At 41.2% G+C, this 25528-nt stretch overlaps 2 protein-coding genes across 5 annotated transcripts in view; both read right to left on the bottom strand.

Annotated features, from left to right (window-relative positions):
- LOC134532764 (ABC transporter G family member 20-like) overlaps nt 1-20459 on the bottom strand; it is a 100799-nt gene extending 80340 nt beyond the window's left edge. For 2 of the 4 annotated variants that reach the window (XM_063369590.1, XM_063369588.1), the window contains exon 1: nt 20362-20459. The gene's annotated coding sequence lies outside the window, so the exon portion shown is untranslated. The remainder of the gene's footprint in view (nt 1-20361) is intronic. The other 2 variants (XM_063369592.1, XM_063369591.1) reach the window with 1 other exon arrangement.
- On the bottom strand, nt 5840-21094 carry LOC134533399 (titin-like). Its single transcript, XM_063370920.1, has 4 exons — nt 21070-21094; nt 20362-20413; nt 9246-9486; nt 5840-7048 (listed from the first exon to the last, which is right to left on the bottom strand). Exons 1-4 carry the CDS (start codon nt 21092-21094, stop codon nt 5840-5842), a joined length of 1527 nt encoding a protein of 508 aa, XP_063226990.1.
- Between the last annotated feature and the right edge of the window lie 4434 nt (nt 21095-25528).

The raw sequence follows: 25528 nt of genomic DNA on the forward strand, positions 1-25528 counted from the left end.
AGGGCAGCCGGATCCTATGAGTGTCAGTCCCACTCCATCAAAAAAAAGCTATATAAAATAAAAATTATATAGTCTATGTGCTTTTAAATCATATACAGGTCCATATCATCAAAAATATTTATTTATCGTGAATATTAGTGATATAAATTGTGCTTATAAATTTTAAAAGTGTATTTATATAATTGATTTTTTTTAATATGATTGAATGAATACTTTACCCACCGTATTTATAATATCACTTCAGTCCTTTTATTATTTTATTTCTATTAATTATTTGCATGCAATATTAAAGTTAGTTATTATATTGCCAAGTAAGTATTAATTCAAACGCGCGTACTTAATTAAGTACAGCAGTCTTTTATACCTATGCTATTGCTGGTCCAAGAAAAAAAACTAAATCCATTTTCCTCATTGCAAAAACAATTCTAAGAACATATTAACAGTTGCGTTCGGAACTATTGCCACGTGAGTAGGTTTTGAGTAGTCAATAGTTGAGATTGCAGTGGTTGTCCCCCGTAATTTCTTACTGTACTACGTAACATAATAATCTCTCAGTTTCTAGAAAGTAAGATAAGACCTACGTTTGGTAAGCGCTATTTGAAAAAAATTATATAATAATGGATTGTTTTAATGTTTTAATGTATGTAAATTAATTGAATAGCTGAAAATTTAATATTTAAACAATGGGGATATTTATAAATATGCACATAACTTTTGTATTTCATATTTATTACACTAACCATTTTTGAAGAAATTTATTTTCATCGAAGTACGTCAAAAATGTTATAACACAAATACCAGAAACGTTAATTGCGTGCAATGGTTAATTGCATATTATTTTCATTAAATAAACTGCAAGAGGTACTTTTATTTTCTAAGAAAAGAATGTTCCAGTTGGTTTCAATTAAAAAGTTTCTAAAAAGTACTGCAAAAAACTTTGCCAAAACTTAATCTACGAATTGTTTCCAAAAAACCTTAGTGAATTATAAGGAAACGTTTCGTTCGCCGAAATACCTAAATTAACTGTAAATGTTAATGGGTGGATTTCAGGCCGCACTTTATGCTTAAGAACCTTAAGAATAGAGAGAGAGAGACATAAACAGAGAGAGAGAGAGACCCAGAGACACAGAGAGATACAGATAGAGACCCAGAGACCCAGAGACCTAGAGGGAGAGACAGAGACACACAAACAGAGACACACAGATAGAGAGACACAGAGACACAGATACATAGTGGCACAGAGAGGAGGGGGCAATATTACGCAATCTCACCAGGCGTGCATGAGTATCCCCACCTAGCGACTATTCACTGAACCGGTTTAACTGGCCAAGCTTTAAGTTGCTGCAGTTTGTACCTATGTCTATCGATAATAGGTGCAGTTTCCGAGTAGAATAGTAAAGATGTGTTCTTTACCGACCTTTAACTTCAAGGCTGCATATGAGAAACTAGATGTGAAAGGTTAAGTGTCAGAATTTTTTTGACGCTAACAAAACCTGGCGCATAAACAATTAAATGATTTTCCGGCAATCGTTTATTTACGTTTACAAAATTTTCACTCTTTTTCTCAGGTGATTTTCAATTTTAACACGCTAAAGTTAATTATTTTACAGGACTGGATTGACTCAAAATGGGTGTATACAGATGAGAGCTGGCTAAGAAAAAACTATTGTTTCTTTATAATAAAATATGGCGCCACAAAGATGGTTGAAAGGACTCCAGCGGATCGTTATTTCGCGAAGGGCTGCATCGACGATACTGAATCCTTGGATCTCAGCAACTATTCGGAAGGTCAATCAATGCCTTTAAAATGCTCTTATCAAGGTTCACGTAGGCTCGAGGGTTTCTTGAGGAGCTATTCGGGAACAGCAATGGTGAGCAGCTATTTTATTTTGACATTTCACTGTCACGTGAAAAAAATAAATCAAAGTTGTTAACTGCTGTCGAGCACTGGACATGTTTATTCGGTGGTAACGGGACTTTCACAATGTTACCAGGACGTCGCGGTGGAGTTGCGTGAGGAACGCCTGGCATCTCGTTATGTTGCGCAACCGGCAGACGGAGAGAGAAACCCGTAAACAGAACGAAGAGCTGTCGTCCACTACTTACTGGCGGTTATCAGCGCCGCCTGATCTAGCGACCCAATCACTCGGTTACGATCATCGTGAACCGTTACTTACAATACCGTGCGCCTGTCCGCGAGACCTTCTTTTAGGAATGTTACCATGATGAGACTTTCGAAACATTTCTACCGAGGTCTTCATTTACTGGACCCTAGGCTCCAAAACAATACACATACATATTTGTTATTTTTTATGAACATTTTTACCGCATAACTTACGGACGAATACATAAGACGAATACATAAAATAGACAAAGATGGAAAATCTCTGTCAATAGAATCCCTATAACTCCCTTAAGTAACAAAAAACCCTTTATTAAAGAATTTTTTTTATAACCAGTCAATATTTGTAAACAATATGGGTTGAAAGACAAAACAATTCATAACACCCTTTGTAAATACAGTATCAAATCATTCTGAAGTTATTGTGAATCTTCTAAATATTAATCTAAAACTTTTGTCTACAACATTTATTTACAAACAAGAGGTGAACAAAATGAGGTCGCAGAAGAAAACCATTTATGTCTCCCTTTGTGGACACAATAGCAAGTCCGTTTTTTTTAAATCTTCTAAATAACAGCAATTTTGTAAACATATAGGCCTACCTACAACCCTGGCGCAAAGGGAAATAATCCCTACAATATAGGACTAAATAGGTACGCTTTCTTCATTTGAGTTCGTACTACCGGCGCAGCACAGAACCTTCTTGCACCGAGTCGGTGTCAAGTTCATTGCCACGTCATTCTGATCAATGACGTTCTAGAAATTCTACGGAAAAAAAAAAAACAATGCAATGAATAGTAGGCATTCGAAACATTTTGGCTGCGTGGGATATGCGAAAATGTTAGATAGAATGTATCTGAAATCGGAGAACTTCGAGAGTGCTTAGAACACAAAATTTCCCGAATGTTCCCTAAGTTTTCTAGAATGTTCTAGAATTCATAATATCGGCAGGCAACTTCTATTTTGAAGATAGCAATCGTAGTTCCAACTAATTATTTTTTCCTGTGTCATGCTACTTAAGCTGAGATGGGCTTCAAGGAGTTACGTTCAGCTCGCACGTACGCGCAAGGCCGTACATGAGTTCTCCATTAAAATGCCGCCCGAACGAACAAGAAGTTAATCTCGACCGTCCAGTTTATCAAAAAGTAGTCGCTCGCATTTGTTTTGTGTGACGGGGCCGGAGGGAAAACCTTTTAGACAGACGTTGCCCAACGCCGCTAGCTGCTAGGCGTCCTTAGAGCCAGTCCGCGGACAGGTTCTCTGACCGAGGTCCGCGCTACCGCCCTCTGCGCTGTGAGGTAACCCCGGGTGCGCCCCGCTCCGCGACCGGAACAGTTCCTAGGTTACCCACTCGCTCGTGCTACTGCGGTGGCGACTCCGGTAGCGACTCCGGTAGAAGAAGCGAATGTGATAGTCTTTCATAAATCCGGAAAAGATAAGACACTGCCCCAAAATTATAGGCCCATTAGTCTGCTGAGTACATTGTCAAAAGTAGCCGAATGCATAATTCTGCAGCGACTAAATGCTCACGTTAAAGAAAATAACGTACTGCCGGACGAACAATTTGGTTTTCGCAGCGCGCATTCAACAACACATCAACTGGTCCGTATGACAGAACATATAATAACTGCGTTCAATCAGAATAGCTATAATCTCGCAGCGTTTTTGGACATAGAAAAAGCCTTTGATAGAGTACTTCATGAAGGCTTAATTTATAAATTATATAAAACTGGCTTCCCCGATTGTTATATTAAATTACTGGCCTCGTATTTATAAAATCGATCGTTTAGAGTCACGACAGAAGGAGCACAGTCCGATTTAAAAATAATTAAAGCAGGAGTCCCACAAGGCAGCATTTTGGGGCCGGTTTTATTCAATATTTATATCCATGATATGCCTAAGCCCGCACACCGATCAGTTCAGTTTGGCTGCTACGCGGACGATACGGTATTGTTTACCAGATATAGTATTCTAGAACTCGCAGCAGACAGACTGCAAACCGCGTTAAATTCAATAGAACAGTGGTGCACAAAATGGCGAATTAAGGTAAACCCTACTAAATTAGAAGCTATAGTCTTTACGCGTAAACATCTCCCGCCACTCGAAGATAGACCACGACTAACACTTTTCAATGAGCAAATTCCTCACAAAAATGTTGTTAAATATTTAGGCGTGCACATGGAAAGGAAACTACTATGGCGCGATCACATAGAGGCGAAAAGAAAAACAGCTTTCACTAGGCTCATGGCCCTCTACCCCGTCATGAGCAGACGTTTAGGTAGCTCTGTTAAAAACGGAATAATAATTTATAACGCACTAATAAAACCAATAATCACGTATGCAGCGCCGGTGTGGACAACAGCAGCGGAATCTCACTTAATCAAGCTACAGAGAATTCAGAATAAGAGTATTCGTATTGCGACAGATGCGCCTGTGTATTGCCCCGTAAGGGCTATGCACAGAGAGCTGAAACTCGAACTTTTAAAACATATTATTTCCGAACTGCGCAAAAATTCTATGATAAATGTGCCATAAGCAGAAACCCATATATTTCATCACTGGGCGAACAAGATCCAGAGTTGCATGGAAAATATAAAATGCCAAATTCAATCTTGGCTCACAGACCTCCGTAGTGTGCTGTGGCTGGCTGAGCGATCGACCAGTCAGTCTCCCGCGAGTTGTAACTTAAATTATAGACATTAATGAAATAATTTGGTGTAGGTTTGGCTCCCGGGAGTTCCACTGCCTGTGCTGTTAGGGCTGACTCCCTATGTCCGATGGGCATGGCCCGCCTGGCAGGCTTCACCTCCAGTGCCGGTTGTGTTTCTGAAAGACATGGGATTTTGAATTGCAAGCTTGCAACAAATACCAAAATGCGAATAGGTCTTGACTTAATTCACCTGTAACTTTATACACCGACAGTTCCTCTATATTTAACTAGTAGTATAGTAGTAGATATTAGAGATTTGTAAATAAGTAATAAGTCCTAGATACTAAGTAATAGTCATCAAAAATATATATTTCTAAAATAAAATAAAAAATAAAATAAATAAATAAAAATAACAATAAAAATATTTATAGTTATTATTTTAGTTTTATCTTAAGCACTGTACGTCCATCCATGAGTTGGGTGTTTGCATATTTCGTAACGAAATGCCTAGTTTGTAAGTCATTTATCTGTTTTCTGTCTTAGTTTCTTAGTTTTTTAGGTGCTGACTGGCGGCGGAGTGAGTGGTCAGTGTAACCACTCACCACCAGGGGCGCTTGCGTCCCTGGTCACAAAGTCCAGTACTGGACAATTAGCAAAGCGGACCACGAGTCCAAGTGCCCAACCCCCGCATGGTAGACTCTTTTCTACTCTGTCCAACACTTCATCAAGAACATCCTCTGTCTCCTGTAAATTCCTACACGTAATGCATGCCAATTTGCATCCCGCATGAATGTGCCCAGGGTTTTCCCTGTGTCTATGCAGGTTTTACCTGGGCCCAACCTATCTCTAGTTATAGTCTAGATTTAAGAGTGAGGGGAGTTAGTCATGGCGCCAATCGCTGCCATGGCTGGCCAATCCCCTCCTAGCACATGATGCATGCGACCCTCTCCCTGCATGGCTAATCCCAGCATGACTAGGCGTATAGGCTTCGGCCTGAGACGCACCTAGGTCCCTCCCTAACCAGGACCCCTCCAAAATACACTTAGTTTTAGTTAGGTTAGGGAAAATTAAATCGACTCCGGTAGCGACTCCGGTAGCGACTCCGGTAGCGACTCCGGTAGCGACTCCGGTAGCGACTCCGGTAGCGACTCCGGTAGCGACTCCGGTAGCGACTCCGGTAGCGACTCCGGTAGCGACTCCGGTAGCGACTCCGGTAGCGACTCCGGTAGCGACTCCGGTAGCGACTCCGGTAACGACTCCGGTAGCGACTCCGGTAACGACTCCGGTAGCGACTCCGGTAACGACTCCGGTAACGACTCCGGTAACGACTCCGGTAGCGACTCCGGTAGCGACTCCGGTAGCGACTCCGGTAGCGACTCCGGTAGCGACTCCGGTAGCGACTCCGGTAGCGACTCCGGTAGCGACTCCGGTAGCGACTCCGGTAGAGACTCCGGTAGAGACTCCGGTAGAGACTCCGGTAGCGACTGCGGTAGAGACTCCGGTAGCGACTCCGGTAGCGACTCCGGTAGCGACTCCGGTAGCGACTCCGGTAGCGACTCCGGTAACGACTCCGGTAGCGACTCCGGTAACGACTCCGGTAGCGACTGCGGTAGAGACTCCGGTAACGACTCCGGTAGCGACTCCGGTAGAGACTCCGGTAGAGACTCCGGTAGAGACTCCGGTAGAGACTCCGGTAGAGACTCCGGTAGCGACTCCGGTAGCGACTCCGGTAGAGACTCCGGTAGCGACTCCGGTAGCGACTCCGGTAGAGACTCCGGTAGAGACTCCGGTAGAGACTCCGGTAGAGACTCCGGTAGAGACTCCGGTAGAGACTCCGGTAGAGACTCCGGTAGAGACTCCGGTAGAGACTCCGGTAGAGACTCCGGTAGCGACTCCGGTAGCGACTCCGGTAGAGACTCCGGTAGCGACTCCGGTAGCGACTCCGGTAGCGACTCCGGTAACGACTCCGGTAGCGACTCCGGTAACGACTCCGGTAGCGACTCCGGTAGCGACTCCGGTAGAGACTCCGGTAGCGACTCCGGTAGCGACTCCGGTAGCGACTCCGGTAGAGACTCCGGTAGAGACTCCGGTAGAGACTCCGGTAGAGACTCCGGTAGAGACTCCGGTAGAGACTGCGGTAGAGACTCCGGTAGAGACTGCGGTAGAGACTCCGGTAGAGACTGCGGTAGAGACTCCGGTAGCGACTCCGGTAGCGACTCCGATAGCGACTCCGGTAGCGACTCCGGTAGCGACTCCGGTAGCGACTGCGGTAACAACTGCGGTAGCAAAAACGGTAGCAACTGCGGTAGCAAAAACGGTAGCAACTGCGGTAGCAACTGCGGTAGCAACTGCGGTAGCAACTGCGGTAGCAACTGCGGTAGCATCTGTCTGAATACAAAAAAGCGCGGGAAAGATGTGGTGGACTCAATTGACAGAGAAAATTAGAGAATCATTGTCAAGCTACATTAAAATTACTTAAAAATAGTGTGAATGGTTGGGTATGTTAGGTACAATAAAAAAAATACTATATCATCATTTAAATGTTTTTTTATGTTAGGTTGGATTAACTACATTATTATTACTATAAAATGATAAGGACAAATAATGATGTTTAATCTAGCTACATTTTAAAATGGATATTCCTAACGAACCATTAAAATTATGTTACAGTACGTACTATTAAAATAGCTTAGCTAACCCAACAAACAATCCACTCTTTAAGAGTATTTTACCTAACATAACTAAACATTTTCACGTTATCACAAATTTTTAATAATACACTTAACCTGAAAACTCGTAAAAATTGAAAAGCGTTAACACTTTGGAATTTTTATTTTATAACGTGTCTTTCCTTCAGAATTATCAAAGATTGATAGAATCATCAGCATAAAAATTCTAACCAAATACAGCACATATGCTGTAAATATATATTTAAAATTGAAATCCGCGACATGTTGATTTTAGGTGAACAGAGGGAGATAGAGAAATTCCTTTCGGCACAGCTTACATGCGTAGGTAGATTTACAAGGACCTACTTCTTCTGGAAATGTTTAGGAAACTTCTTTAAACTCCTGAAACATTTTAAGAACTTAATGTTCATAACAGCCTATATGTTCGACAATATTCAAATAAGATCGATAAAACATTTTTTCATATTAAATGCAGCGAAAATATTTTTGATGATTTAACTCAATGCATCCAGCATTGAATGTCTTAACGAATTTCACATTGTGCCTAACAACGTAGTAATTCAATTGTTTTGGACCTTCAAACACTATTTTCATCCCTTGCACTAATACTTGGTGGTAGAAAAAATGTTTTTGTACAAAATGTTTACGGTAATATTAAGATGGTTTAAAAAAAAATCCGACGAATTTGATACTCAGCAAGTTTTAATTTTTTTTTTTTTATATTTCAAACTCTTTTTTTACGGTAATAGTTTCATTAAAATTGTTTCAGCCAAATGTTTTGGATAAAGTTGAGGAGTTTTACAATAAATTATAACGGATTTGATAGTATATCTAATAAAAAATGTAATGGCTTTTTGTCTTTCTACCCTTGTTATTTCCAACCCTTGTAATAATGGTTTTTTACATAAAATTTACTTTAGACAAAAGTTTTCAACAATAATTAAAAAGTTAAACAAAAATAAACATTAATTCGATAGAATACATGGTAGAGAAATGTTATCTATTTTCTTATTTCAACCGCAGACTTTTCCAACCCATTGCAATAATGGTTTGTATTATAATTTAAAAAAATTGTTTAAGACAAAAGTTTTAGATAAAAATGATAATATTTACAAACAATTTGAACGGATTCGATTGTGTCCCTAGTAAGGGTCACCCGTTTCAGTTGTTTTTAATTGTATAAAAAAATGTATTTAGACAAACCTTTTTGGGTTATAAAACATAAAGAGTGATAATAAGTTCAAACATAAGCTAATTAGTCATATTATGAGAGTTATAACGATTTTTTTTGTTTTTCAAAAAAAACCTTCCCCATGTGTTCGGATTTTGCCCATTAACGAACTCGAGCGACATTTTCTATTACTAGATTTTATGTATCAGTTTGGAAGTGATTGGTGCAAAAAAATTACGGAAGTTATCGTATCCATATATATATATATATATATATATATATATATATAAACTTTTGAGTTGACGATGGTTTTAGGATTTATGGACCATGAAACAAAAAACTATACAATTATTTTCCGGAAGTCGCATTATGGTAACGGCTACAAAAGGTAATATTTCTTCGAAATATACCTTGGAGTGTGAGTGTGGAGTCCACACACGGCAGAAGTGAAACGTCTTGCTTATTATATTGTTAGGCATAGGAAACATAATTCTCTTCGGCTGAGGTCATAAAAAATAATATATATATGCATATAATATGCACGTATGCGAGCACTAAATTATGCTATGGCGCAAGTAAACGAGTGTGCAAGGATAGCTGTGTCATTTCTACCTTCCCCACTGCAGGCCTGATCTCTTCCGGTTCCCCCACCGCGTGCCTGAATACTCCCCTCGTGCGATCGGAAATTGCAGCCCCCTTGAGCAAAAAGAAGTTTCGCTTCATAAAAAACACCGAGGAGAAGGGGGAGAAAAACAAGCGAACATGCACGAGCGCGGCCTCGGAATGTAACTGGTGCATGTTGGGATTCCCGCCGCGGGGCGTGGTGCGGTCGACTCTCAACTGTTTCCTGCGCCTGCGCCTGAGAATACGAGACTTGCCGCACGGGGAAGCCTAAGATGTACATCAAGTTCTGTCCCTGCCCGAACACGCCCGAATATTCACCTTCGGCCAACATCGGGTTCATTTATATATATATTTATATTTCTCTGTTTATCTTAAGGTAACTATACTGACCTAACTAACCGTCCATAGTGTTTTAAAGTGTTTTAATGTAGCTAACCTGACCGACCACTTTTAATACTTGAATTCATTTTTCCTGCGCAAAAATAAAACAAATCCCGAGGTTGGCCGAAGGTGAATATTCGGGCGTGTTCGGGCAGGGACAGAACTCGATGCACATCTCAGGCTTCTCTGCCACACGCTGTCGCGCCGCGATCACGCCACATCACAAATCAACACGAGGGCAGTCTTTCCACGAACACGTCTCTCAATGTCTTCACAGTGTGTACACGCTGCTAGCTGAAGCGTGCGGCGTCGCCCGGGACAGACACATAGTTACATAAGGAACATCACTGCCGACTCTCAAGCCTGTGGGACACAACTCTTGAAATACGGGGAATTTTTTGTTTTTCAAGTTCCGCTGATGGCACAATCTCGGTGCATCAAGGGCTACGCATCAGCAAAACCGGGACGACAATCTTCAGCTTCATTTTCGTGGGAAGGCAGGTGACCCCTAGGCAAGACGTGACGAACGCACCAAACGATAGCGCTTTACAAACTCAAGGCTACGCCATCTATTGAAGTTCTAAACTAAACTGTTGTTAGCGCCTTTAGTTCGCTAGCAGCCGCGAGCTTCACTGAGCGGATGGGTTTCGCCAAGGAAAAGGATGGGAAGTTGCCAGACCTTACTGTATGACTGTGTGGCGGTCATAGAGAAATGACTCAAAACTCACTATTTGTGTGTCTATGACCTACATCGTATGATTTTATATTATTAAACTGAATTTACCCCTTTTTCATTCGTTAGGGATGGGATTTCATAATTATATGCAGTCTATGTTACTATCCGGCCCATAAACTATCTACATGCAAAAAAATCGTGTTAATCCCTTGCTACATTTCTGCGTGAAAGAAGGACAAACAGACAAACACACTTCGGGATTTATAATATTAGTAGGGATTTAAGATATCGGGTATAATTAGTGATAACCCTCTTACACAGTCACTTAAAACCGTTTTCACAATGCAAACACTATATATACTTCAGTCAATGTTTTGGGCGTCTAACCAAATGGCGCACGCCATGAGCAGTAGTAATGGTCACAAAAGGGGGGGGGGGGGTTATAATAGCCTACGTCACCCTCCCCCAAAGTTATGAAAAAGTTTTCAAAACATCAGTGAAGACAGTATGTTCTGTAGGTTAATATGTCAGTTTGTTAGTGTCAGTTTGTTAGTGTCAATAGTGATGTGTTTTTTTAATGGTCATTTTCAAATTTAATTTTTTTCTTTACCTCACTTGTCTTTTATTTTGGTATTATGATTCGTAGCAATATCAGAACTGCTATTTTATCAGAATTTATAAGAACAGACACTTTTACCCGCAGATTAGGATTAAAATATTGCCGTGGAATGTTTTTGGTTGTACGTTGCATGGTTCAGCACAGCTAGTCTTAAAGCCACGGTACCGCCATTTTTGCGTGCGAGCTAATAAATTCTTGGATACAAACTTGGTGGTGAAAATATCACCTCGGAGCAAACGTTTACTATTGGTCCAGCGCCTCCGTCACGTGAGAAAGCCTGCTTGCAAAATGCGTTAGTCGCGTAGGTTAAGGCCCATTCTGCGATACGGTTCACGTAAACGGAAACTGTTATAATGGAACAGATTTTCTACAACAGTACGCAGACTGAGACGGACCCGTACGGAGTAGCTCGGCAATGCTAAGCTCTTCCGTTTATGTACGTTGCTCCGTGCGACCAATAGAAGCCGAGTATTTGGCTGCGGTGGTAGCCATATTTGTTTATGTTGTAACTACGTTAAAAACTGTATCGAGTACAAATAATATCTAGTGTTCTACTATTACTTTGACGTTTATTTTCATTACATATGTAAATTCTGCCCGTGCTATGAAGTATAATATATATTTTTTAATTAATTTTTCGTAGCTTTGAAATGCAATCTCATTAGTTGCCGTTTGTTACGTTTCCGAGCATTGTGGAAGCAGCGAACGCTATAGTGAAATGTTCAGGGAGATCCTCCGTTTCCGTGCCATTGAAAAAGGGCCTAAACAGAGTACGAATGAATAGTCTAAATATAAACATCTCCTCCGCATCGGGATGGTATGAGACTGAGAGGTGATGAGGTGGGAATGGAGCAATGACGAAACGAATGGGCGAGGGAAAAAGGGAGCGCCACGAGAAAACCCCGCGTAAAACGGTAAACGCCCGCCACGCTAAACCCACCCAGCCGGGAATCGAACCAGATACGCCTGGACGGGAGACTTCCAATCACCGCGACCCCATGAAACAAGAGTCGTGGTCAAAATGTTTTCAGCTCAATGAACTTCATCCTACAACCTACCAGGTAGAAGGCAGGTAAAAATATATACACTGTTAGAAAATACAGTAAATTTACGGGTTTTTTGACGAAGAAATAGATGACGAGTTCTTAGTAATTTCAGATAACTAATCTTCGTAAAAAACTGCGGCGTATTTTGACTTCCTAGTTACGTGCTCCACTGTAAAAATGGTAAACAGTCATGTGCAAATAAGAAGGGGTGTTCTTGTTGTTGACTTATAAAGTTTTTGAATGCTTTTGTGGTGTATCGAGATTATTCTTGAGGATTCGTGCTCGATGCAAGTGAAATCATTACCCGTCAATTTACGAAGTTAACTGTAACTTAAGGAAGGTCCCTGGATAGTTGTAACCAGATTCTTCGTAAAATTAAGGTGAAAAATTTTAAGTTCAGTGAGATAGCGACTTTGGTATTAAAAAAAACATTAGGCTCGCATTTGAAAGAACCCATCCACCCATCCAGATTTCGATTTTCCATGGTTTTCGAGCAATATTTTTCCAGGCGAATTCCTGTTCTTTCACTCTTCTCGACTTGATTGGTGTTTGTCAGTTGTTAACGACATATTTGTTGACGAGTGGTAAAACTAAAATGAATACATTAAAAAAAATTGGTGCCTCACAAAAGTGAAAGTGTTATTTCTCCCTGCACGCACCTTCATTTACTGCGTCACTGAATACGAGACAGTCTTAAAAGTTTTTCCATGTTTTGAACATTTTGCGAGTCTTGCCTCAGGCGACTCATTATTTTCGAACTTTTTTTTTCCTTCAGCGATGAGGCAATACTCCACATCTAGGACAAGGTTCCGAGGTTCTTGCCGTGGATGTGATCAATCAAAACATACCGAGCAACAAATTACTTTGGTCCGTGATTTCTCAAGGACAGAAAAAAATATTTCTATATTATTATTATTTTTACAGTTTTGACTCGAGATAAAAGTTCACCTACCTCTCAGTCGTAGCCACGGACAGTGTGTTATGTTGGCTGTTGTAGATTCTCAAGCCGGAGAAGCGCGGTGACGGAGTGGTAACACACTGCATACGAGTTCCGTAGGACAAGGCGTTCAAGTCTCGGACCGGCCATCCTGACTTCAGTTCCCCCGCGGTTGCCCCAAGTCGTCTCTCCACGAAAATGCTGGTGTGGTTCCATACCCTCGGCCATGTCGACAGACCCGCACATGAGGACTGGAAAAATTCGCGGTTTCAATTACGTATCTCTGGGACAGACTCAATGAAACTCTCATGTACTCGGGTGAAATGCATCTATTCACCGGCTACACACTGTTAAGTGGTGATTCGATACTTCTTTTGTTAATTTTTTTTTTTCATTGGCTCAGAGTTACCCAAGTAAACTGTTGTCCGATCACTTAAGCAGCACGAAGGTGAACGAGTTTTTCTTCTCTACCCATACATATATTTTGGGTCGCAAGGTACACTGCAAACATTCATAACTTGATGGTTGGATCACAATACTCCGCAGCTCCCCTCCGCAACTGTGGACCAGTCAACTATCAGCCAGCAGGGGAGTGACATAATCACATCGACCCACACCATGTTAGGAGAAGTTCTACGGTGAGAAATCAGCCGCTAGGAACGCATACAAGTTTGGAGTATAAATGTCTGTGAATTTAACCCTGACACAAAATGAATCCTCGAAATTTCCGACGCTCTAGCCATGGACGACTCATGCCCCAATTCGTGGTTTTTTTTTAGACTGAATAGCCTCACTGCCGCTATCTTTAGCGGATCAGCAATAGAATTTTTCTTAAGCGGTAACAGCATATTAGGAGATGGCGGAGAACAGATTGAATTGTCTTAATATAACTGCCGTCTATATCATCCCCTTGCAATTGATTAATCCCCAATTTTGCACAGAGCCTCATTTCTTGTCTCGTATCGTGATGACGGTCCGTTATGGGCCAAACCTCCCAAGGACGTAACATGGGGCCTGAGTAAATATATTCATTCACTCGAAGAAATGATTACGGTGGTTAGCTTGAATTTTGTAATGGTTCAAACTATCGAAAAAAACTCAAAATAGTTTTTGATGTGTAGCATCTTAGCTCTCGGTGTACGGCATTCGGTTTGGAATAATTTAGTTGAGTGGAACGGAAATATAATGTAACGGAAAAGTGAAACCACAGTACTGCCATCTGTGGCGGATGGCGCAATGTTAAATGGATTTTAACAAGATGGGCAGTATTTTGATAAAATTTATTTTCGAAAATCAATTCCAAAACCAGGGTTAAGTATTTTTTTTCAAGCAGTTTTAGCTTTTATCGCAGCCGTTATATTACATAGTTTAAAATGTCTGTTTACAAATCCAATGAGTCGACAGTTGACGTGGCTGCTCCGGCAGCGAATTCTGCGTGTGATTCATCCAAGAAAAGTAGTTGGAAAAAAAAAACTAAACAATTTACGTACACATTTATAACGCTCGGCATTATTTTTAAGGATTCTAAGTTAAATTTAGGGTCTCAGTTATGTATTATAAGTGTATTTCCAACATAAGAACACGTGATTTGATCGTTACCGAGGTTAGATGTTACACATCTCTAGCTAAAACTGAAAGACTTGCTCACGTATTTTTAAATGAATTGCCTAGTTACACGTGTACCCGTTGCCGATAAAAATAAAACTCAATGCAATGAATGTAGACTTCGTTTGACACCTTTTTTGAAATGTGGCACAGCCTGGCGATAATAGACATTGCTTTGGTTATACTTGCTGCCTAGTCGGTTTACGGACGATAATTTTACGTGATAACGTCATAAGAAAACATTGATTAAAAATTGCATACTCTTTAATTTTCAAATATTATTTACAGTTTTTGCAAATTTAATTTAAATACTTTTTTTAATATAATCACGAACAATTAGTTATAGAAATAAACTAAAATCAAATCAATAAATTGTTAATTTGAAATGACGAAATTGGACAAATAAATAAAAATTTTAAATTGCTGCTTTTAAAAAGCCCGCCTTAACCTGTTTGATATTATAGAAGATTTTCTCGCACGGTGGTTGGCCGGTTCTTGCACGCTCGGCTCAGGCGGAACATGACAATGAGTCATGATTTTTCGTACGTGCAGCCGGAGTTCGATTTATAAGACGTTATCACGTCAAAAAATTGTAACAAGTAAAATTTTACAAGATTGTGATAATATACACTTACAAGTGTTTCTCTAACGCACTCATGTAAATCTTGTAAAAATTAATTGAACATTTGAAGTTACAAGTGATATACTTGGCTACTTAAAAATAACATTGTTTATTGACAATTGCAGTTGTAACTGATACTCTTCTTGTTTACTATTAATTTCCTACCTGGCTCACATCATAGGTAGGTTACACATACAGAGTAACTGAAAAATTCTCCTAGAAAAAAAATGGTGTAATCAAGTTCTTCCTCTAGTAAGTTTGAAAAATATATATATATATATATAACAGTGATCTAGGATAATAAATAAATTCATCCTGCAATTAAATACGTGCACATTAATTAAATGATTTAATTTTGTCAAATTTTGTTGGTTACAAGTGTGGTTAAGCCCTATTATTCTAAGTAGCAGGTCTACCAACTATACTAGTTACACAAAACTGAAACTTTTACTTGTTATTGAAACTTAAAAAAAAACCTATGTGAAACGTGTGTCCGTAACAACTTGTGATTACAAATGTTCCCCCCCCCCAGCCCAAATTGTTGGTAACAATACTTGTGGCTTTGTGAAACAGGCCGCAAGTGGTTGCGCGACCATTACCTCTCACAAGCAAGCACGGACTGCGCCTCTGGCTGCAGCTGCCCGAGGGGTCAGGGGCGCCTGGAGGGAAGGGGGGGGGGGCATCCAGCCGTATAATTCCAGATGGAATTGCCCGTGTCTTTTCCGACCCACTTGTCTGCCGCGACCTCCACCTACTTGCGCGCTTATCTGCGCCCCGGCAGAAGGCAGCGCCGTGTCACCGAGGGGTGAGACTCGGGCCGATGCGCAATGCGCATGCGCGTACTCTCCGCTGCACGCGCCGTGACGCACCTCTCAACTCCGGCCCGACTCCGGCCCGACTCCGGCCCAACTCATCTTTTTTCTGTCTTAGTTTCTTAGTTTTTTAGATGCTGACTGGCGGCGGAGTGAGTGGTCAGTGTAACCACTCACCACCAGGGACGCTTGAATCCCTGGTCAAATATTCCAGATACAAATAAAATTCAAAGCGGACCACTAGTCCAAGTGCCCAACCCCCGCATGGTAGACTCTTTTCTACTCTGTCCAACACTTCATTCAGACCATCCTCCGTCTCCTGTAAATTCCTACACGTAATGCATGCCAATTTTCATCCCGCATGAATGTGTGTGTTTTCCTGTGTCTATGCAGGTTTTACCTGGGCCCAACCTATCTCTAGTTATAGTCTAGATTTAAGAGTGAGGGGAGTTAGTCATGGCGCCAATCGTTGCCATGGCTGGCCAATCCCCTCCTAGCACACGATGCATGCGACCCTCTTCCTGCATGGCTAATCCCAGCATGACTAGCCGTATAGGCTTCGGCCTGAGACGCACCTAGGTCCCTCCCTAACCCGGACCCCTCAAATACACTTAGTTTTAGTTAGGTTAGAAAAAAAAATCCGTCCAACTCCGTCCAAACTCCGCGCGCTGGCTCCCGTGGTCGCCCACTGCCTCCCGCAGAGACTACCAGTGATGCCTCGGGGAAGAAATGTTTACAAAAGAGAAATATCCACGGGAATCGAACCCGGAGTCATGATCCTGGAACAAACTACGGGACGAACTTAGTATACTGAGGAAAACATCATTTTAACGTTTGCTGATCAACATTAACTAAATGCAGTAGCAGACACTCGATTAGCACGAACAGTTTCCGGTTTATATATATATATACACACATATATATATATATACATATACAACATACATATATACATAGGTATATATATACATAGGTATGTATGTGAGATGCCTTATGGGGTTAGTACCCCGAATAAGAATGGTCAAAAAATATTTTTTCAATGTCATAAATAAAATTTTGTACATTTTACCGAGTGCAGCCTTGTAATATACAAAATTTAAGCTGTATTTCCCACGTCTTACAAAAATTTGTCGCTTAATGTGCCTGCTTGTTAAGGTAAAGTACTTATTTTATATGCTATGCAGAGATCTTTTGTGAGGTTACAATATATATTAACTTGTTTTTTAAAAAGCTGTTTTTGTAACAGTAAAAAAATATTTTTACTGTTTGTATTGCAGTCCAAGATGGATGCTTGTAGGTTTCTAAATTCGAATAAGAATGACGTCATTACTCATGTCATTCAAGTCTCATTTGAGTCATTATTTCAGCTTAATTGGCACACTGCTGACAGCTAGCGCGTATCAGCACGTTGCACAATGCAGCCAGATGTTTGTCATTAACAACACAAACTGTCACCGCCCACTGCCCTGGGAAATATTGCAAACAAAAAAGGGGGTTGTCTGTAAAGTCGGTTTACGGACGATAATTTTACGTGATGACGTCATATCAATTTTTTTTAATTGCTGCTTTTTAAAAGCCCGCCTTAACCTGTTTGATATAGAAGATTTTCTCGCACGGTGGTTGGCCGGTTCTCCGGTTCTTGCACGCTCGGCTCAGGCTTTTTCGTACGTGCAGCCGGCGTTCATCGATTTATAAGACGTTATCACGTCAAAAACAAATTGCATTGGCACCACCTACATTAGACATTCTTGGTCGAGCGCTGAAAACAGTCACCTACTAATTAATCAAGCGAAAGGTCTGGTTAACATAAAACGCTTTTCATATTTCATAATGTTAGAGTTAAGGTATAACTATTTTTTTATCAATTTAAGCTATTCCAAACACACAAACAACGCACTACGGCCATCTAAAGCACAAAAGCCACAACTACTGTGCTATTACAGATTTAAACAGGCATATTACAGGCCTGTCGGGAATAAACAAGAAGATCCCAATAAAAATTTGGTTTGAGTACCCGATCAAATTAAGTTTGATTCTGGACAGTATCTTTATCAGTGCTTATTTGATGCCGATAAGCTGATCCTGGCTGGGGTAGTAAAGGGGGAAGGGGTAAAGTGACTGGACATATTGACTATGCTAGGCTCACAGAACGCCACACTCATCCGTGCCCCTTGCAACCAAGTTCGATGCTTCGACCACCCGCGCTTCGAAGGCCAGCTTTACAAATGCGAAACCATAGAAAATGAGCAATAAACTAAATACTTATTCCACCAAATATGTCAGTGGGTCAGTGTAACTACATTGCATAAGGGAGAATATGGCCACCCATTGTTTAATTGATAGTGATGTGTCGAATAAACCTTTTTTTAAATCAGTATCTATATCTCAATAGCCAGAAATAAAATATTATACAAGCAAACAAACATAAGTTTTGGTTTTGTATAAATATTCAAAACAGTTAACCTTTAATTTAAAAATTTAAAAAAAACGCATAATAACATTTTTAGGATATATTTTCTTTTTCTGTCAAAAATGAAGTTCTAAACAAACATTCCATAGCATTGTAGTTGGTGGAGGGTATACATTTTTCTTTGATAGCTTTTGTAACGATAAATATGGTATTCGTTTTCAACTACACAGATGCTAGTGTTTGAGTTTCTTAATTTTCCTTTTCTGCTTATATTTTTTTCCTGGAATACAAAACCTTTCGAGCATTAAACATTTTATGATATTTGATAATTAGGTCAGCCCATCCCTATTTAAAAGCATAAAATGAACACAACAAATAAATTATGTTTAACTTGCGTCATTTCTCTCAAACTTCACTGAATTCGTTTCAGACGGGAAACCAACACGTGGGTAGAATTGGTATCCCGCTCCGCCAGCCCGACACACAGTCATTGACAACCCCCCCTCCCCACAAAACAGAGATAAGGGCTGCGGCGTGCAGCGGGAAGCGGCAGTTATTACACCAAACAACAGCAACGCCGACCATGTTTCCACCTGCGACACTGACGGCTCGAACCAGAAGGGAAGCCTACAACTCACATAGATTCGGTTCCCTACCACGATCGTGCAACTTCGGATTTCTCTCAAAAATTGAAATTAAAAAAATCGAAGGGTTAGGTTAGGTCAGTCACAACATGCTTAGTTTCATTGGAAACTTCTGATTTAGCGGCTGAAGTGGCGTTAATACCAAAACGCAAAACTTCGGAAATGTTCGGAAATTCTTGCAGGGAACCGAAACTACGTGAGTTGTAGGCTTCCCCGAACCAGAAGCACCGTGGTCGAGGAGGGGAGGAGACGGGGCAGTATCGTCGGTTAATGAACTACTTTTGAAGACTTACTTTAGTTACACGCCTGTACCTCAAGATGATATTTGGGCAGGAACAAGAAACCACTAGAGGATGACACAAGCATTAGCTTTAATTTCCCAATCTATTCGTCGTGCTTCATGCCACTTTGGTGCTTGTTTAAAATTATTTTAAAAATTTCAATGAACACATATTGGATGGTTTCGTACATCTTTAGTTGGAAGGGGTGTAAAAAATGATAAATTTGGTTATGTTACAGTCAGTTTCTTTTCGTACGGGAACTTGATGGTACCACTTGGAGAAATTGGCGCAAAGACGCGAAGGTCTATTTTCAGACACTCTAGAGCGCATACACGCGGCAGGTAATTGTGCCCCCGAAGCCTGTGGTGGTAGCTGGCCTGGCCCCAAATATTGACCCGGCGTGGTCCAAGTGGCAACATTGAATATGTACATATTCAATGGTGGCAATCACCCTGGTCAGCAAAAACAAACCGCCGCTGTACGAAAGTTACAATAATGCTTGATGTTTGTTTGGTAGCTTGAAAGTAACTCCTCGCTACGAAGAACAGTTAGTAAATCTGCCAACACGACGTGAATGTTGTTAAATGAATTTGGGCAAGGAATTAACTAGCGATAAACGATAAATAATAAAAAAAAATTAGCTTCCTGATGGGGAAGGGAGGTGACGACTCGTTGACTTCGATTACTAACAAGGCGAAGCACCCTGCCTCATCACCAGGGGCGTAGCCAGGGGGGGGGGAGGGGGGGTTAGGGGTTCTACCCTCCCCCCCCTTAGCAGCAAATCTTTAATTAATTTCTTATTCATCACTCAAACAAATTTCATATTAAAATTAATAAAATTTTTACCATTACAATATTTAAATTTAAGTACCGAAAACTGCTAAAATAGCACTATTTCACACCTTGAAATCCAAATTTTCCCGGGGGAGGACCCCCGGACCCCCCGCTTTAATACAGGGGGGGGGGGGGCATGCTTCTTAACACCCCCCCGTACACAAATCCTGGCTACGCCACTGCTCGTCACCGCCGTGGCCAGAGCGACGAAGCGGGGTGGATCTGCAGCGCACTGACCTGTGGATATGTCGCCCGCGAGCAGTTGGTCGCTCCGTCTCCTGCCGTCCACCTGTCAGGGCACACGCGCGCGATACTCTCTCTCCCGCAGCACAGGCGCGCCGCGGAGGTCGCAGGGCCCGCCACTAGGGCCGTGCGAGGAGGGGAGGGCATCTCCCCCACCTCCCCTCCCCTAGCGGGGCTACCACGTGGCCCGTCACGCCGTGCGGTCGAGTGCTCCCGTCGAGACGGTGACATAGCGGCGCTCGGGTGGGCCGCTATCAGGAGTGGGGCGCTCGAGGTCGGCATGTTTGCACTTGAGCACACTCGCACACTTGCACGTGTCGCATACTATGCGCACTCGTGTATTCTTGCACACGGCCTCTGCCTGTGAAGTTTCCACTTCTAACGCAAGCGGCGGCCGGTGAGACGCGATGTGGACGTTCCAGTGAGCCGGTGGGGGTTTTCTCGAGGTACTTCCCCCCCCCCCTCTTGCAACACCCCCCCAAAACCATTGATTCCCTTTCAGGTCCCTCCCTCCCTGTGTCTCACGGACTGTCCGCCTCCTGGGCGTGGTTCGACCCCCCGCAACGACCCTGCGGCTCGACTGTGATGTATTACGAGCACCAAGTTGACTGAGGCCCTGCGAGATCTTGATCTTGGGGCACCGAGAGTGTGCTGTTAAGATCTGCGGAAAGGAAAAAAAAAAAAAACCTCTCGACGTCTCACCGATGTCGAAGAGACCCTGGATCATTCTTACATTCATCCTTCATTATTTCTTTCATAACGTTTCCCGTTCCCGTCACCTTGCGTTCCTCTGTGTCTGACTATTCATCCGAATCATTGGCATGAAAAGGCACAAAATGACATATTCCAAAAATTAACTACCCTGTAATCGTCTCATATTAACAACAGGCTTCTTTAGACGTGGAGAAGGGGTGTAATCTATTGTTTTTTTTCCACGAGGGTACTGCAGATATCATAGTAGTGATAGTTTTACTAGGATATGAAGGTAAATTAACAAGTTTCCAGATATAGTGCGCGTGAATTGTCAAGGTTAACTGTCTTTGAGTGCAGCTTGTGAAAAAAAAAAAAAACTTTTAATTATGATTTTTAACTGTAAAAAAATATGGTGAGACTTGTAAAATTAAAATTGAATTTAATTCGAGATCATAACTACTTATATAATTTGCACTGAAGTTCTTATCGGGAGTTTTGCGTGTTGTTATTAGAGGAAAGAATTCTCAGAAAACAAATTTTTTTCCACCATGAGAGACTAAAATCTGTTAAAAAAAAAAAAAAAAAAAAACTCTACTCAGAGAAACATGTTCTATTAGACATAATTGTTACTATAATTGACTGAGCTTTAACTGCACATGTTTTTTTAGTCACTCTTGTTAGTAATTGTTAGAAAAAACCTGTTTGAAAAAAAATGTATAAGTAGCCACCAGTGAGATGAATCGCGAGTTTCCTAGTTACGTAAACGTCACGTACTTTCACCCGCTTTCATAAATGGACCTAAGTAATGACATAGCCACACAGCAGAAATGTTGACATGCACTTTCCTGTTCGTAGCACCGCCATTTTTTTTTTATTTTTTGCCACGAGGCGAGATGCACGTATGAATGAGTGAACATTACGAAATACTGTTGTCATTGGAAATGTTCTATGTTCGTCAGTGCTATCTTCATTGTGTTGTCCATAGTTTGCTGTCCATGATGTCCAGTAGTCCATGTTTGCTGCACTGCCCAGGCATGTTGTCTGCCTGCATTTAATGTCTTATCGTTGTTAGGCCGACCTCCGTAGCGTAGTCGGATGCACATCGGCTTACGGTGCGAGGGTTTCTGGGTTCGAGTCACGGATAAGGCATGGGTGTTGATTTACATAAAGAGATTTGATTGATACGATATGATAAAGATTCGACTAATATAGATCTGGTTGTGGACGCAGGCCGTTAACCACACAAAAAAAAAATTGTCGTTGTTAGCCTAGTGTGCTCGTCTGTGTTGTTATATTATTTTTTCCATGACTAAGTTCCTTCAAACGGAATTCCTGTGCTGTATGAAATTTGTATGTTGAACATTTTTTGTCCGTGCTGTCGTCGTTGTGTTTTCCATAATATTTGTTTAGTTTCATCGTTGGATCCGTTCGTACGACATCAGCTGATTCAGTCTTGTTTTCTGTGAATTTTTTATGTTCATATTTTTATTTATTTTTGATTTTCGGAAATTTTCCATGAAAAACAGTGCAAAACAGCAATGGCGTATGTCCAAAAAAAAACTGCATTAAATTACGAAACAGATCTGCCAGTAAATGCGTGAATATATTATTTTTAATTTTCATGCAGCTAAAATAGACGATTACTAACGTACGTACATAACAAAATTAATGAAAAATATTTTAACGTGTCTGGTATTTTCCATGTATGTTTTATTCTTCAAAGAAAAAACCGAATCATATTTTATTTACGGTGAATTCAGAATAAATCTAGGAAACTGTGCGAATTTTTTTATAATAAATTAAATTTTTTTCTCATTAAAACATCAGTAAATTCTGTAATACCATGTCTGCAAAAAAAAAGGTTGGATAATTTCCTTTACTCAACACGAATTTTTTTCGATATATACGCAGTATTTTAGTAGTTATATATTTTTTTAATAAAAGGCCTTTGGAATTGTTCCGGAAGTATCTTGAGGTGCTATAATAAAACCTTCCTTTCTGCAACAAATATAACCTTCATAATTTAGCTAGCTTTTTTAAAAAGATTTTTTAAATGATGTTGCAGTAAGAAAAAAAATTCGAAATAATTATCAAATAAAATGTGAGTGAGCGGGTTTTTTCTACAATTTTTCCTGCAACGTTTTTTTACGAAATGTAAATTGTGACATTAAACGTTTTTAAGTTTCAAAATACTGTTATGTAAATTATAGATAAGCTATTAAAATAAGAACGAACTATGTCAGAATACGAGGCGAGTCCCTGAATTAATTTCTTTGGGAGCCTTTTACAAAAAAAAAACCATTTCATGAAAATATTTATTGCAACATATAGCCTACAGCAAGTGTTCAGCTATTTTCCAACATATTTGCCGTCGTAATTGAGACATTTGTTGTATCGTGGAAAAACAGGAGTCAGGCTGATTAAAATGGGAATCAAACGATATACTCCGTCTTACATGCATATTGATGGCGAACGCAGTTTTATCAGCTACTAAAACCAGCCAAATAACAGAAATAGTCATTGTGACGCCCAAGATCAATTTTTGGGAACATGCCCTGCTTTAGAACAAATGAAAAAAAAAAACACACCATAAACGACCATGGGAAATGCGTCAAGAAAGTATACTAATGAAACTGAAATGTCAGATGTAGAAACAATCCACTCGGTGAGGATTAGACATGGGGTAGAATAATACCCAGGATTTCCAGAGTGTATTAACAGTGGTATCCAGCTCAAAAACAAAACAAAAAAAAACAAGTCAGAATATAAAAGGTAAATAAAAATATCCTTGAGGCACAAAGAGTGTTGAAACACAAGTCGGCAAGATAACATCGATCAGAATGTGTAATCCCCTAGCAGGAGCGACGACGCAGAAGAAGATGAAACAGGAAAGCTAGAGGTCACCAAGAAGGCATGAACAGAAAATTTTTATCCGGTCCCCTTTTTAAGATATTTGACCTTGAAATTAGCAAAATTTTAAAATTTTGAAATTTTGATGCTAAAAAAAAGCAGGAAGGGCTTAAAACCTTTACTTTAACTCAACACAGCTGGAAAGTTGTGAGGGTTCCACGGGACAGAAAGAAGCCCTACAAAGGGGATCAATGTGGTGTTAGAGGGAGGGTGTTGGGCCAGTCTGGCTGGCCGGCCCCGTCTCTAGCATCCGTGTGACAATATTACTGATCTTTAGCTACAATCACTGCTGAGCAAACCGACGGTGACAGGATCGCGCGGCGGCTGAAGCACCGACGGGACACAGAAGAAGAACACCGAAGATGAGGCCAGCTCGACCACGGAGAGAAGACGGCCCAGCGGGAGCGCGAGGGACCGCCGAGGTCTGCGGTGTCGTCGACCAGCGAGGAGCCGCCTCCAGAGGGCGTGTCGACAACCGCGGAGGGGAAGCCCTCTTTTCACAGACGAGAGAGACACGCCCGAAGTTCCCCGAAGTTCATGCTCGCTTCCCCCCGTTCTATCTCATTGTATAAAACCGGTGTGGCATTACATTTTGGCGGTCGATTCGGATAGGTTAGCTACATTATAAATACTTTAAAACATTGTGGATGGTTGGTTACTTTAGGCTTTGAATATATATATACTGTATAGAAGTCGCCAGTCCAGGTTAAAATTTCTAATACGGTTTGAGGTAGTTGGTTAATTCACCGCCGCAAGCGCCACCTTTGAATATATATACTGTATAGAAGTCGCGAGTGGATAGGATTTACTCTACGTTTTTCAGAAGCTTATGATGAGCAGCTTGGGAACTTCACCGCTGCAGTGCGCTGCCGTAACGCACTGTATCGTCTTAGTTGTTATTTACACGTTAGAGCGCAGCGCTGTCGCCCGCTGTCATTCCCCGCTCCCCTCATCCATCATTCATTGCAGCTCAACGTCGTTCAACGGGAGGGGGAAGGGGTGTTTGAAGAGTTCTAGACTTGTCCGCTAGGGACCACCACAAGTCGATGCCCTAGAGACCAGGTGACGCGGGCGACCCAGGCTGCAAGCCCCGGGGCCGGCGACGGAGCGCACATGAAGTGAAAGCGAGAGCCGTGGAGCCCGCGCGCTCGCGAACGGCAAAAAGTAACTAGAATTACCAAAGAAAGCAATAAAATCCCAAAGAAATACAACCCCAGGGCCGGCGCATCCATACAGGCGAACTAGGCAACCGCCTAGGGCACCAAGTAGCTGGGGGCGGCGCAGCACGACACATAACAGCTCATATAATATGTTTAACGATTATTGAAACTAGATGAAAATGGATTTTTGTAACAGTTTGGAATGTTTATATTGATATAAGTAATTATTTAAAGTCCACGGTGACCTGTTTATGATTTGTAATAAGTAAGAAAGTAAAAAAAAAAAACACAAGCCTGCTTTCATTTGATTGTTGACAAAATCTTAGGCTTACGTGATGTATTTTGAGGCAAGGAAATTTTTTTTGGGGTGTCCAGCCGGGGAGGGGGGGGGGGAATTA

The sequence above is a fragment of the Bacillus rossius genome, chromosome 6 (assembly GCF_032445375.1).
Source record: "Bacillus rossius redtenbacheri isolate Brsri chromosome 6, Brsri_v3, whole genome shotgun sequence".
Classification (NCBI taxonomy): Eukaryota; Metazoa; Arthropoda; class Insecta; order Phasmatodea; family Bacillidae; genus Bacillus; species Bacillus rossius.

Bases quoted from the DNA above. Each gene is read 5' to 3' on its own strand.
- LOC134533399 (XM_063370920.1), bottom strand. From the start codon at position 21,094: ATGATCCAGGGTCTCTTCGACATCG. The intron at 20,414-21,069 runs GTGAGACGTCGA...GTGCCCTGACAG, and splicing joins CCAGGGTCTCTTCGACATCG to GTGGACGGCAGGAGACGGAG. The intron at 7,049-9,245 runs GTAGAAATGACA...TTGCTACCGCAG, and splicing joins TCAGGCCTGCAGTGGGGAAG to TTGTTACCGCAGTCGCTACC.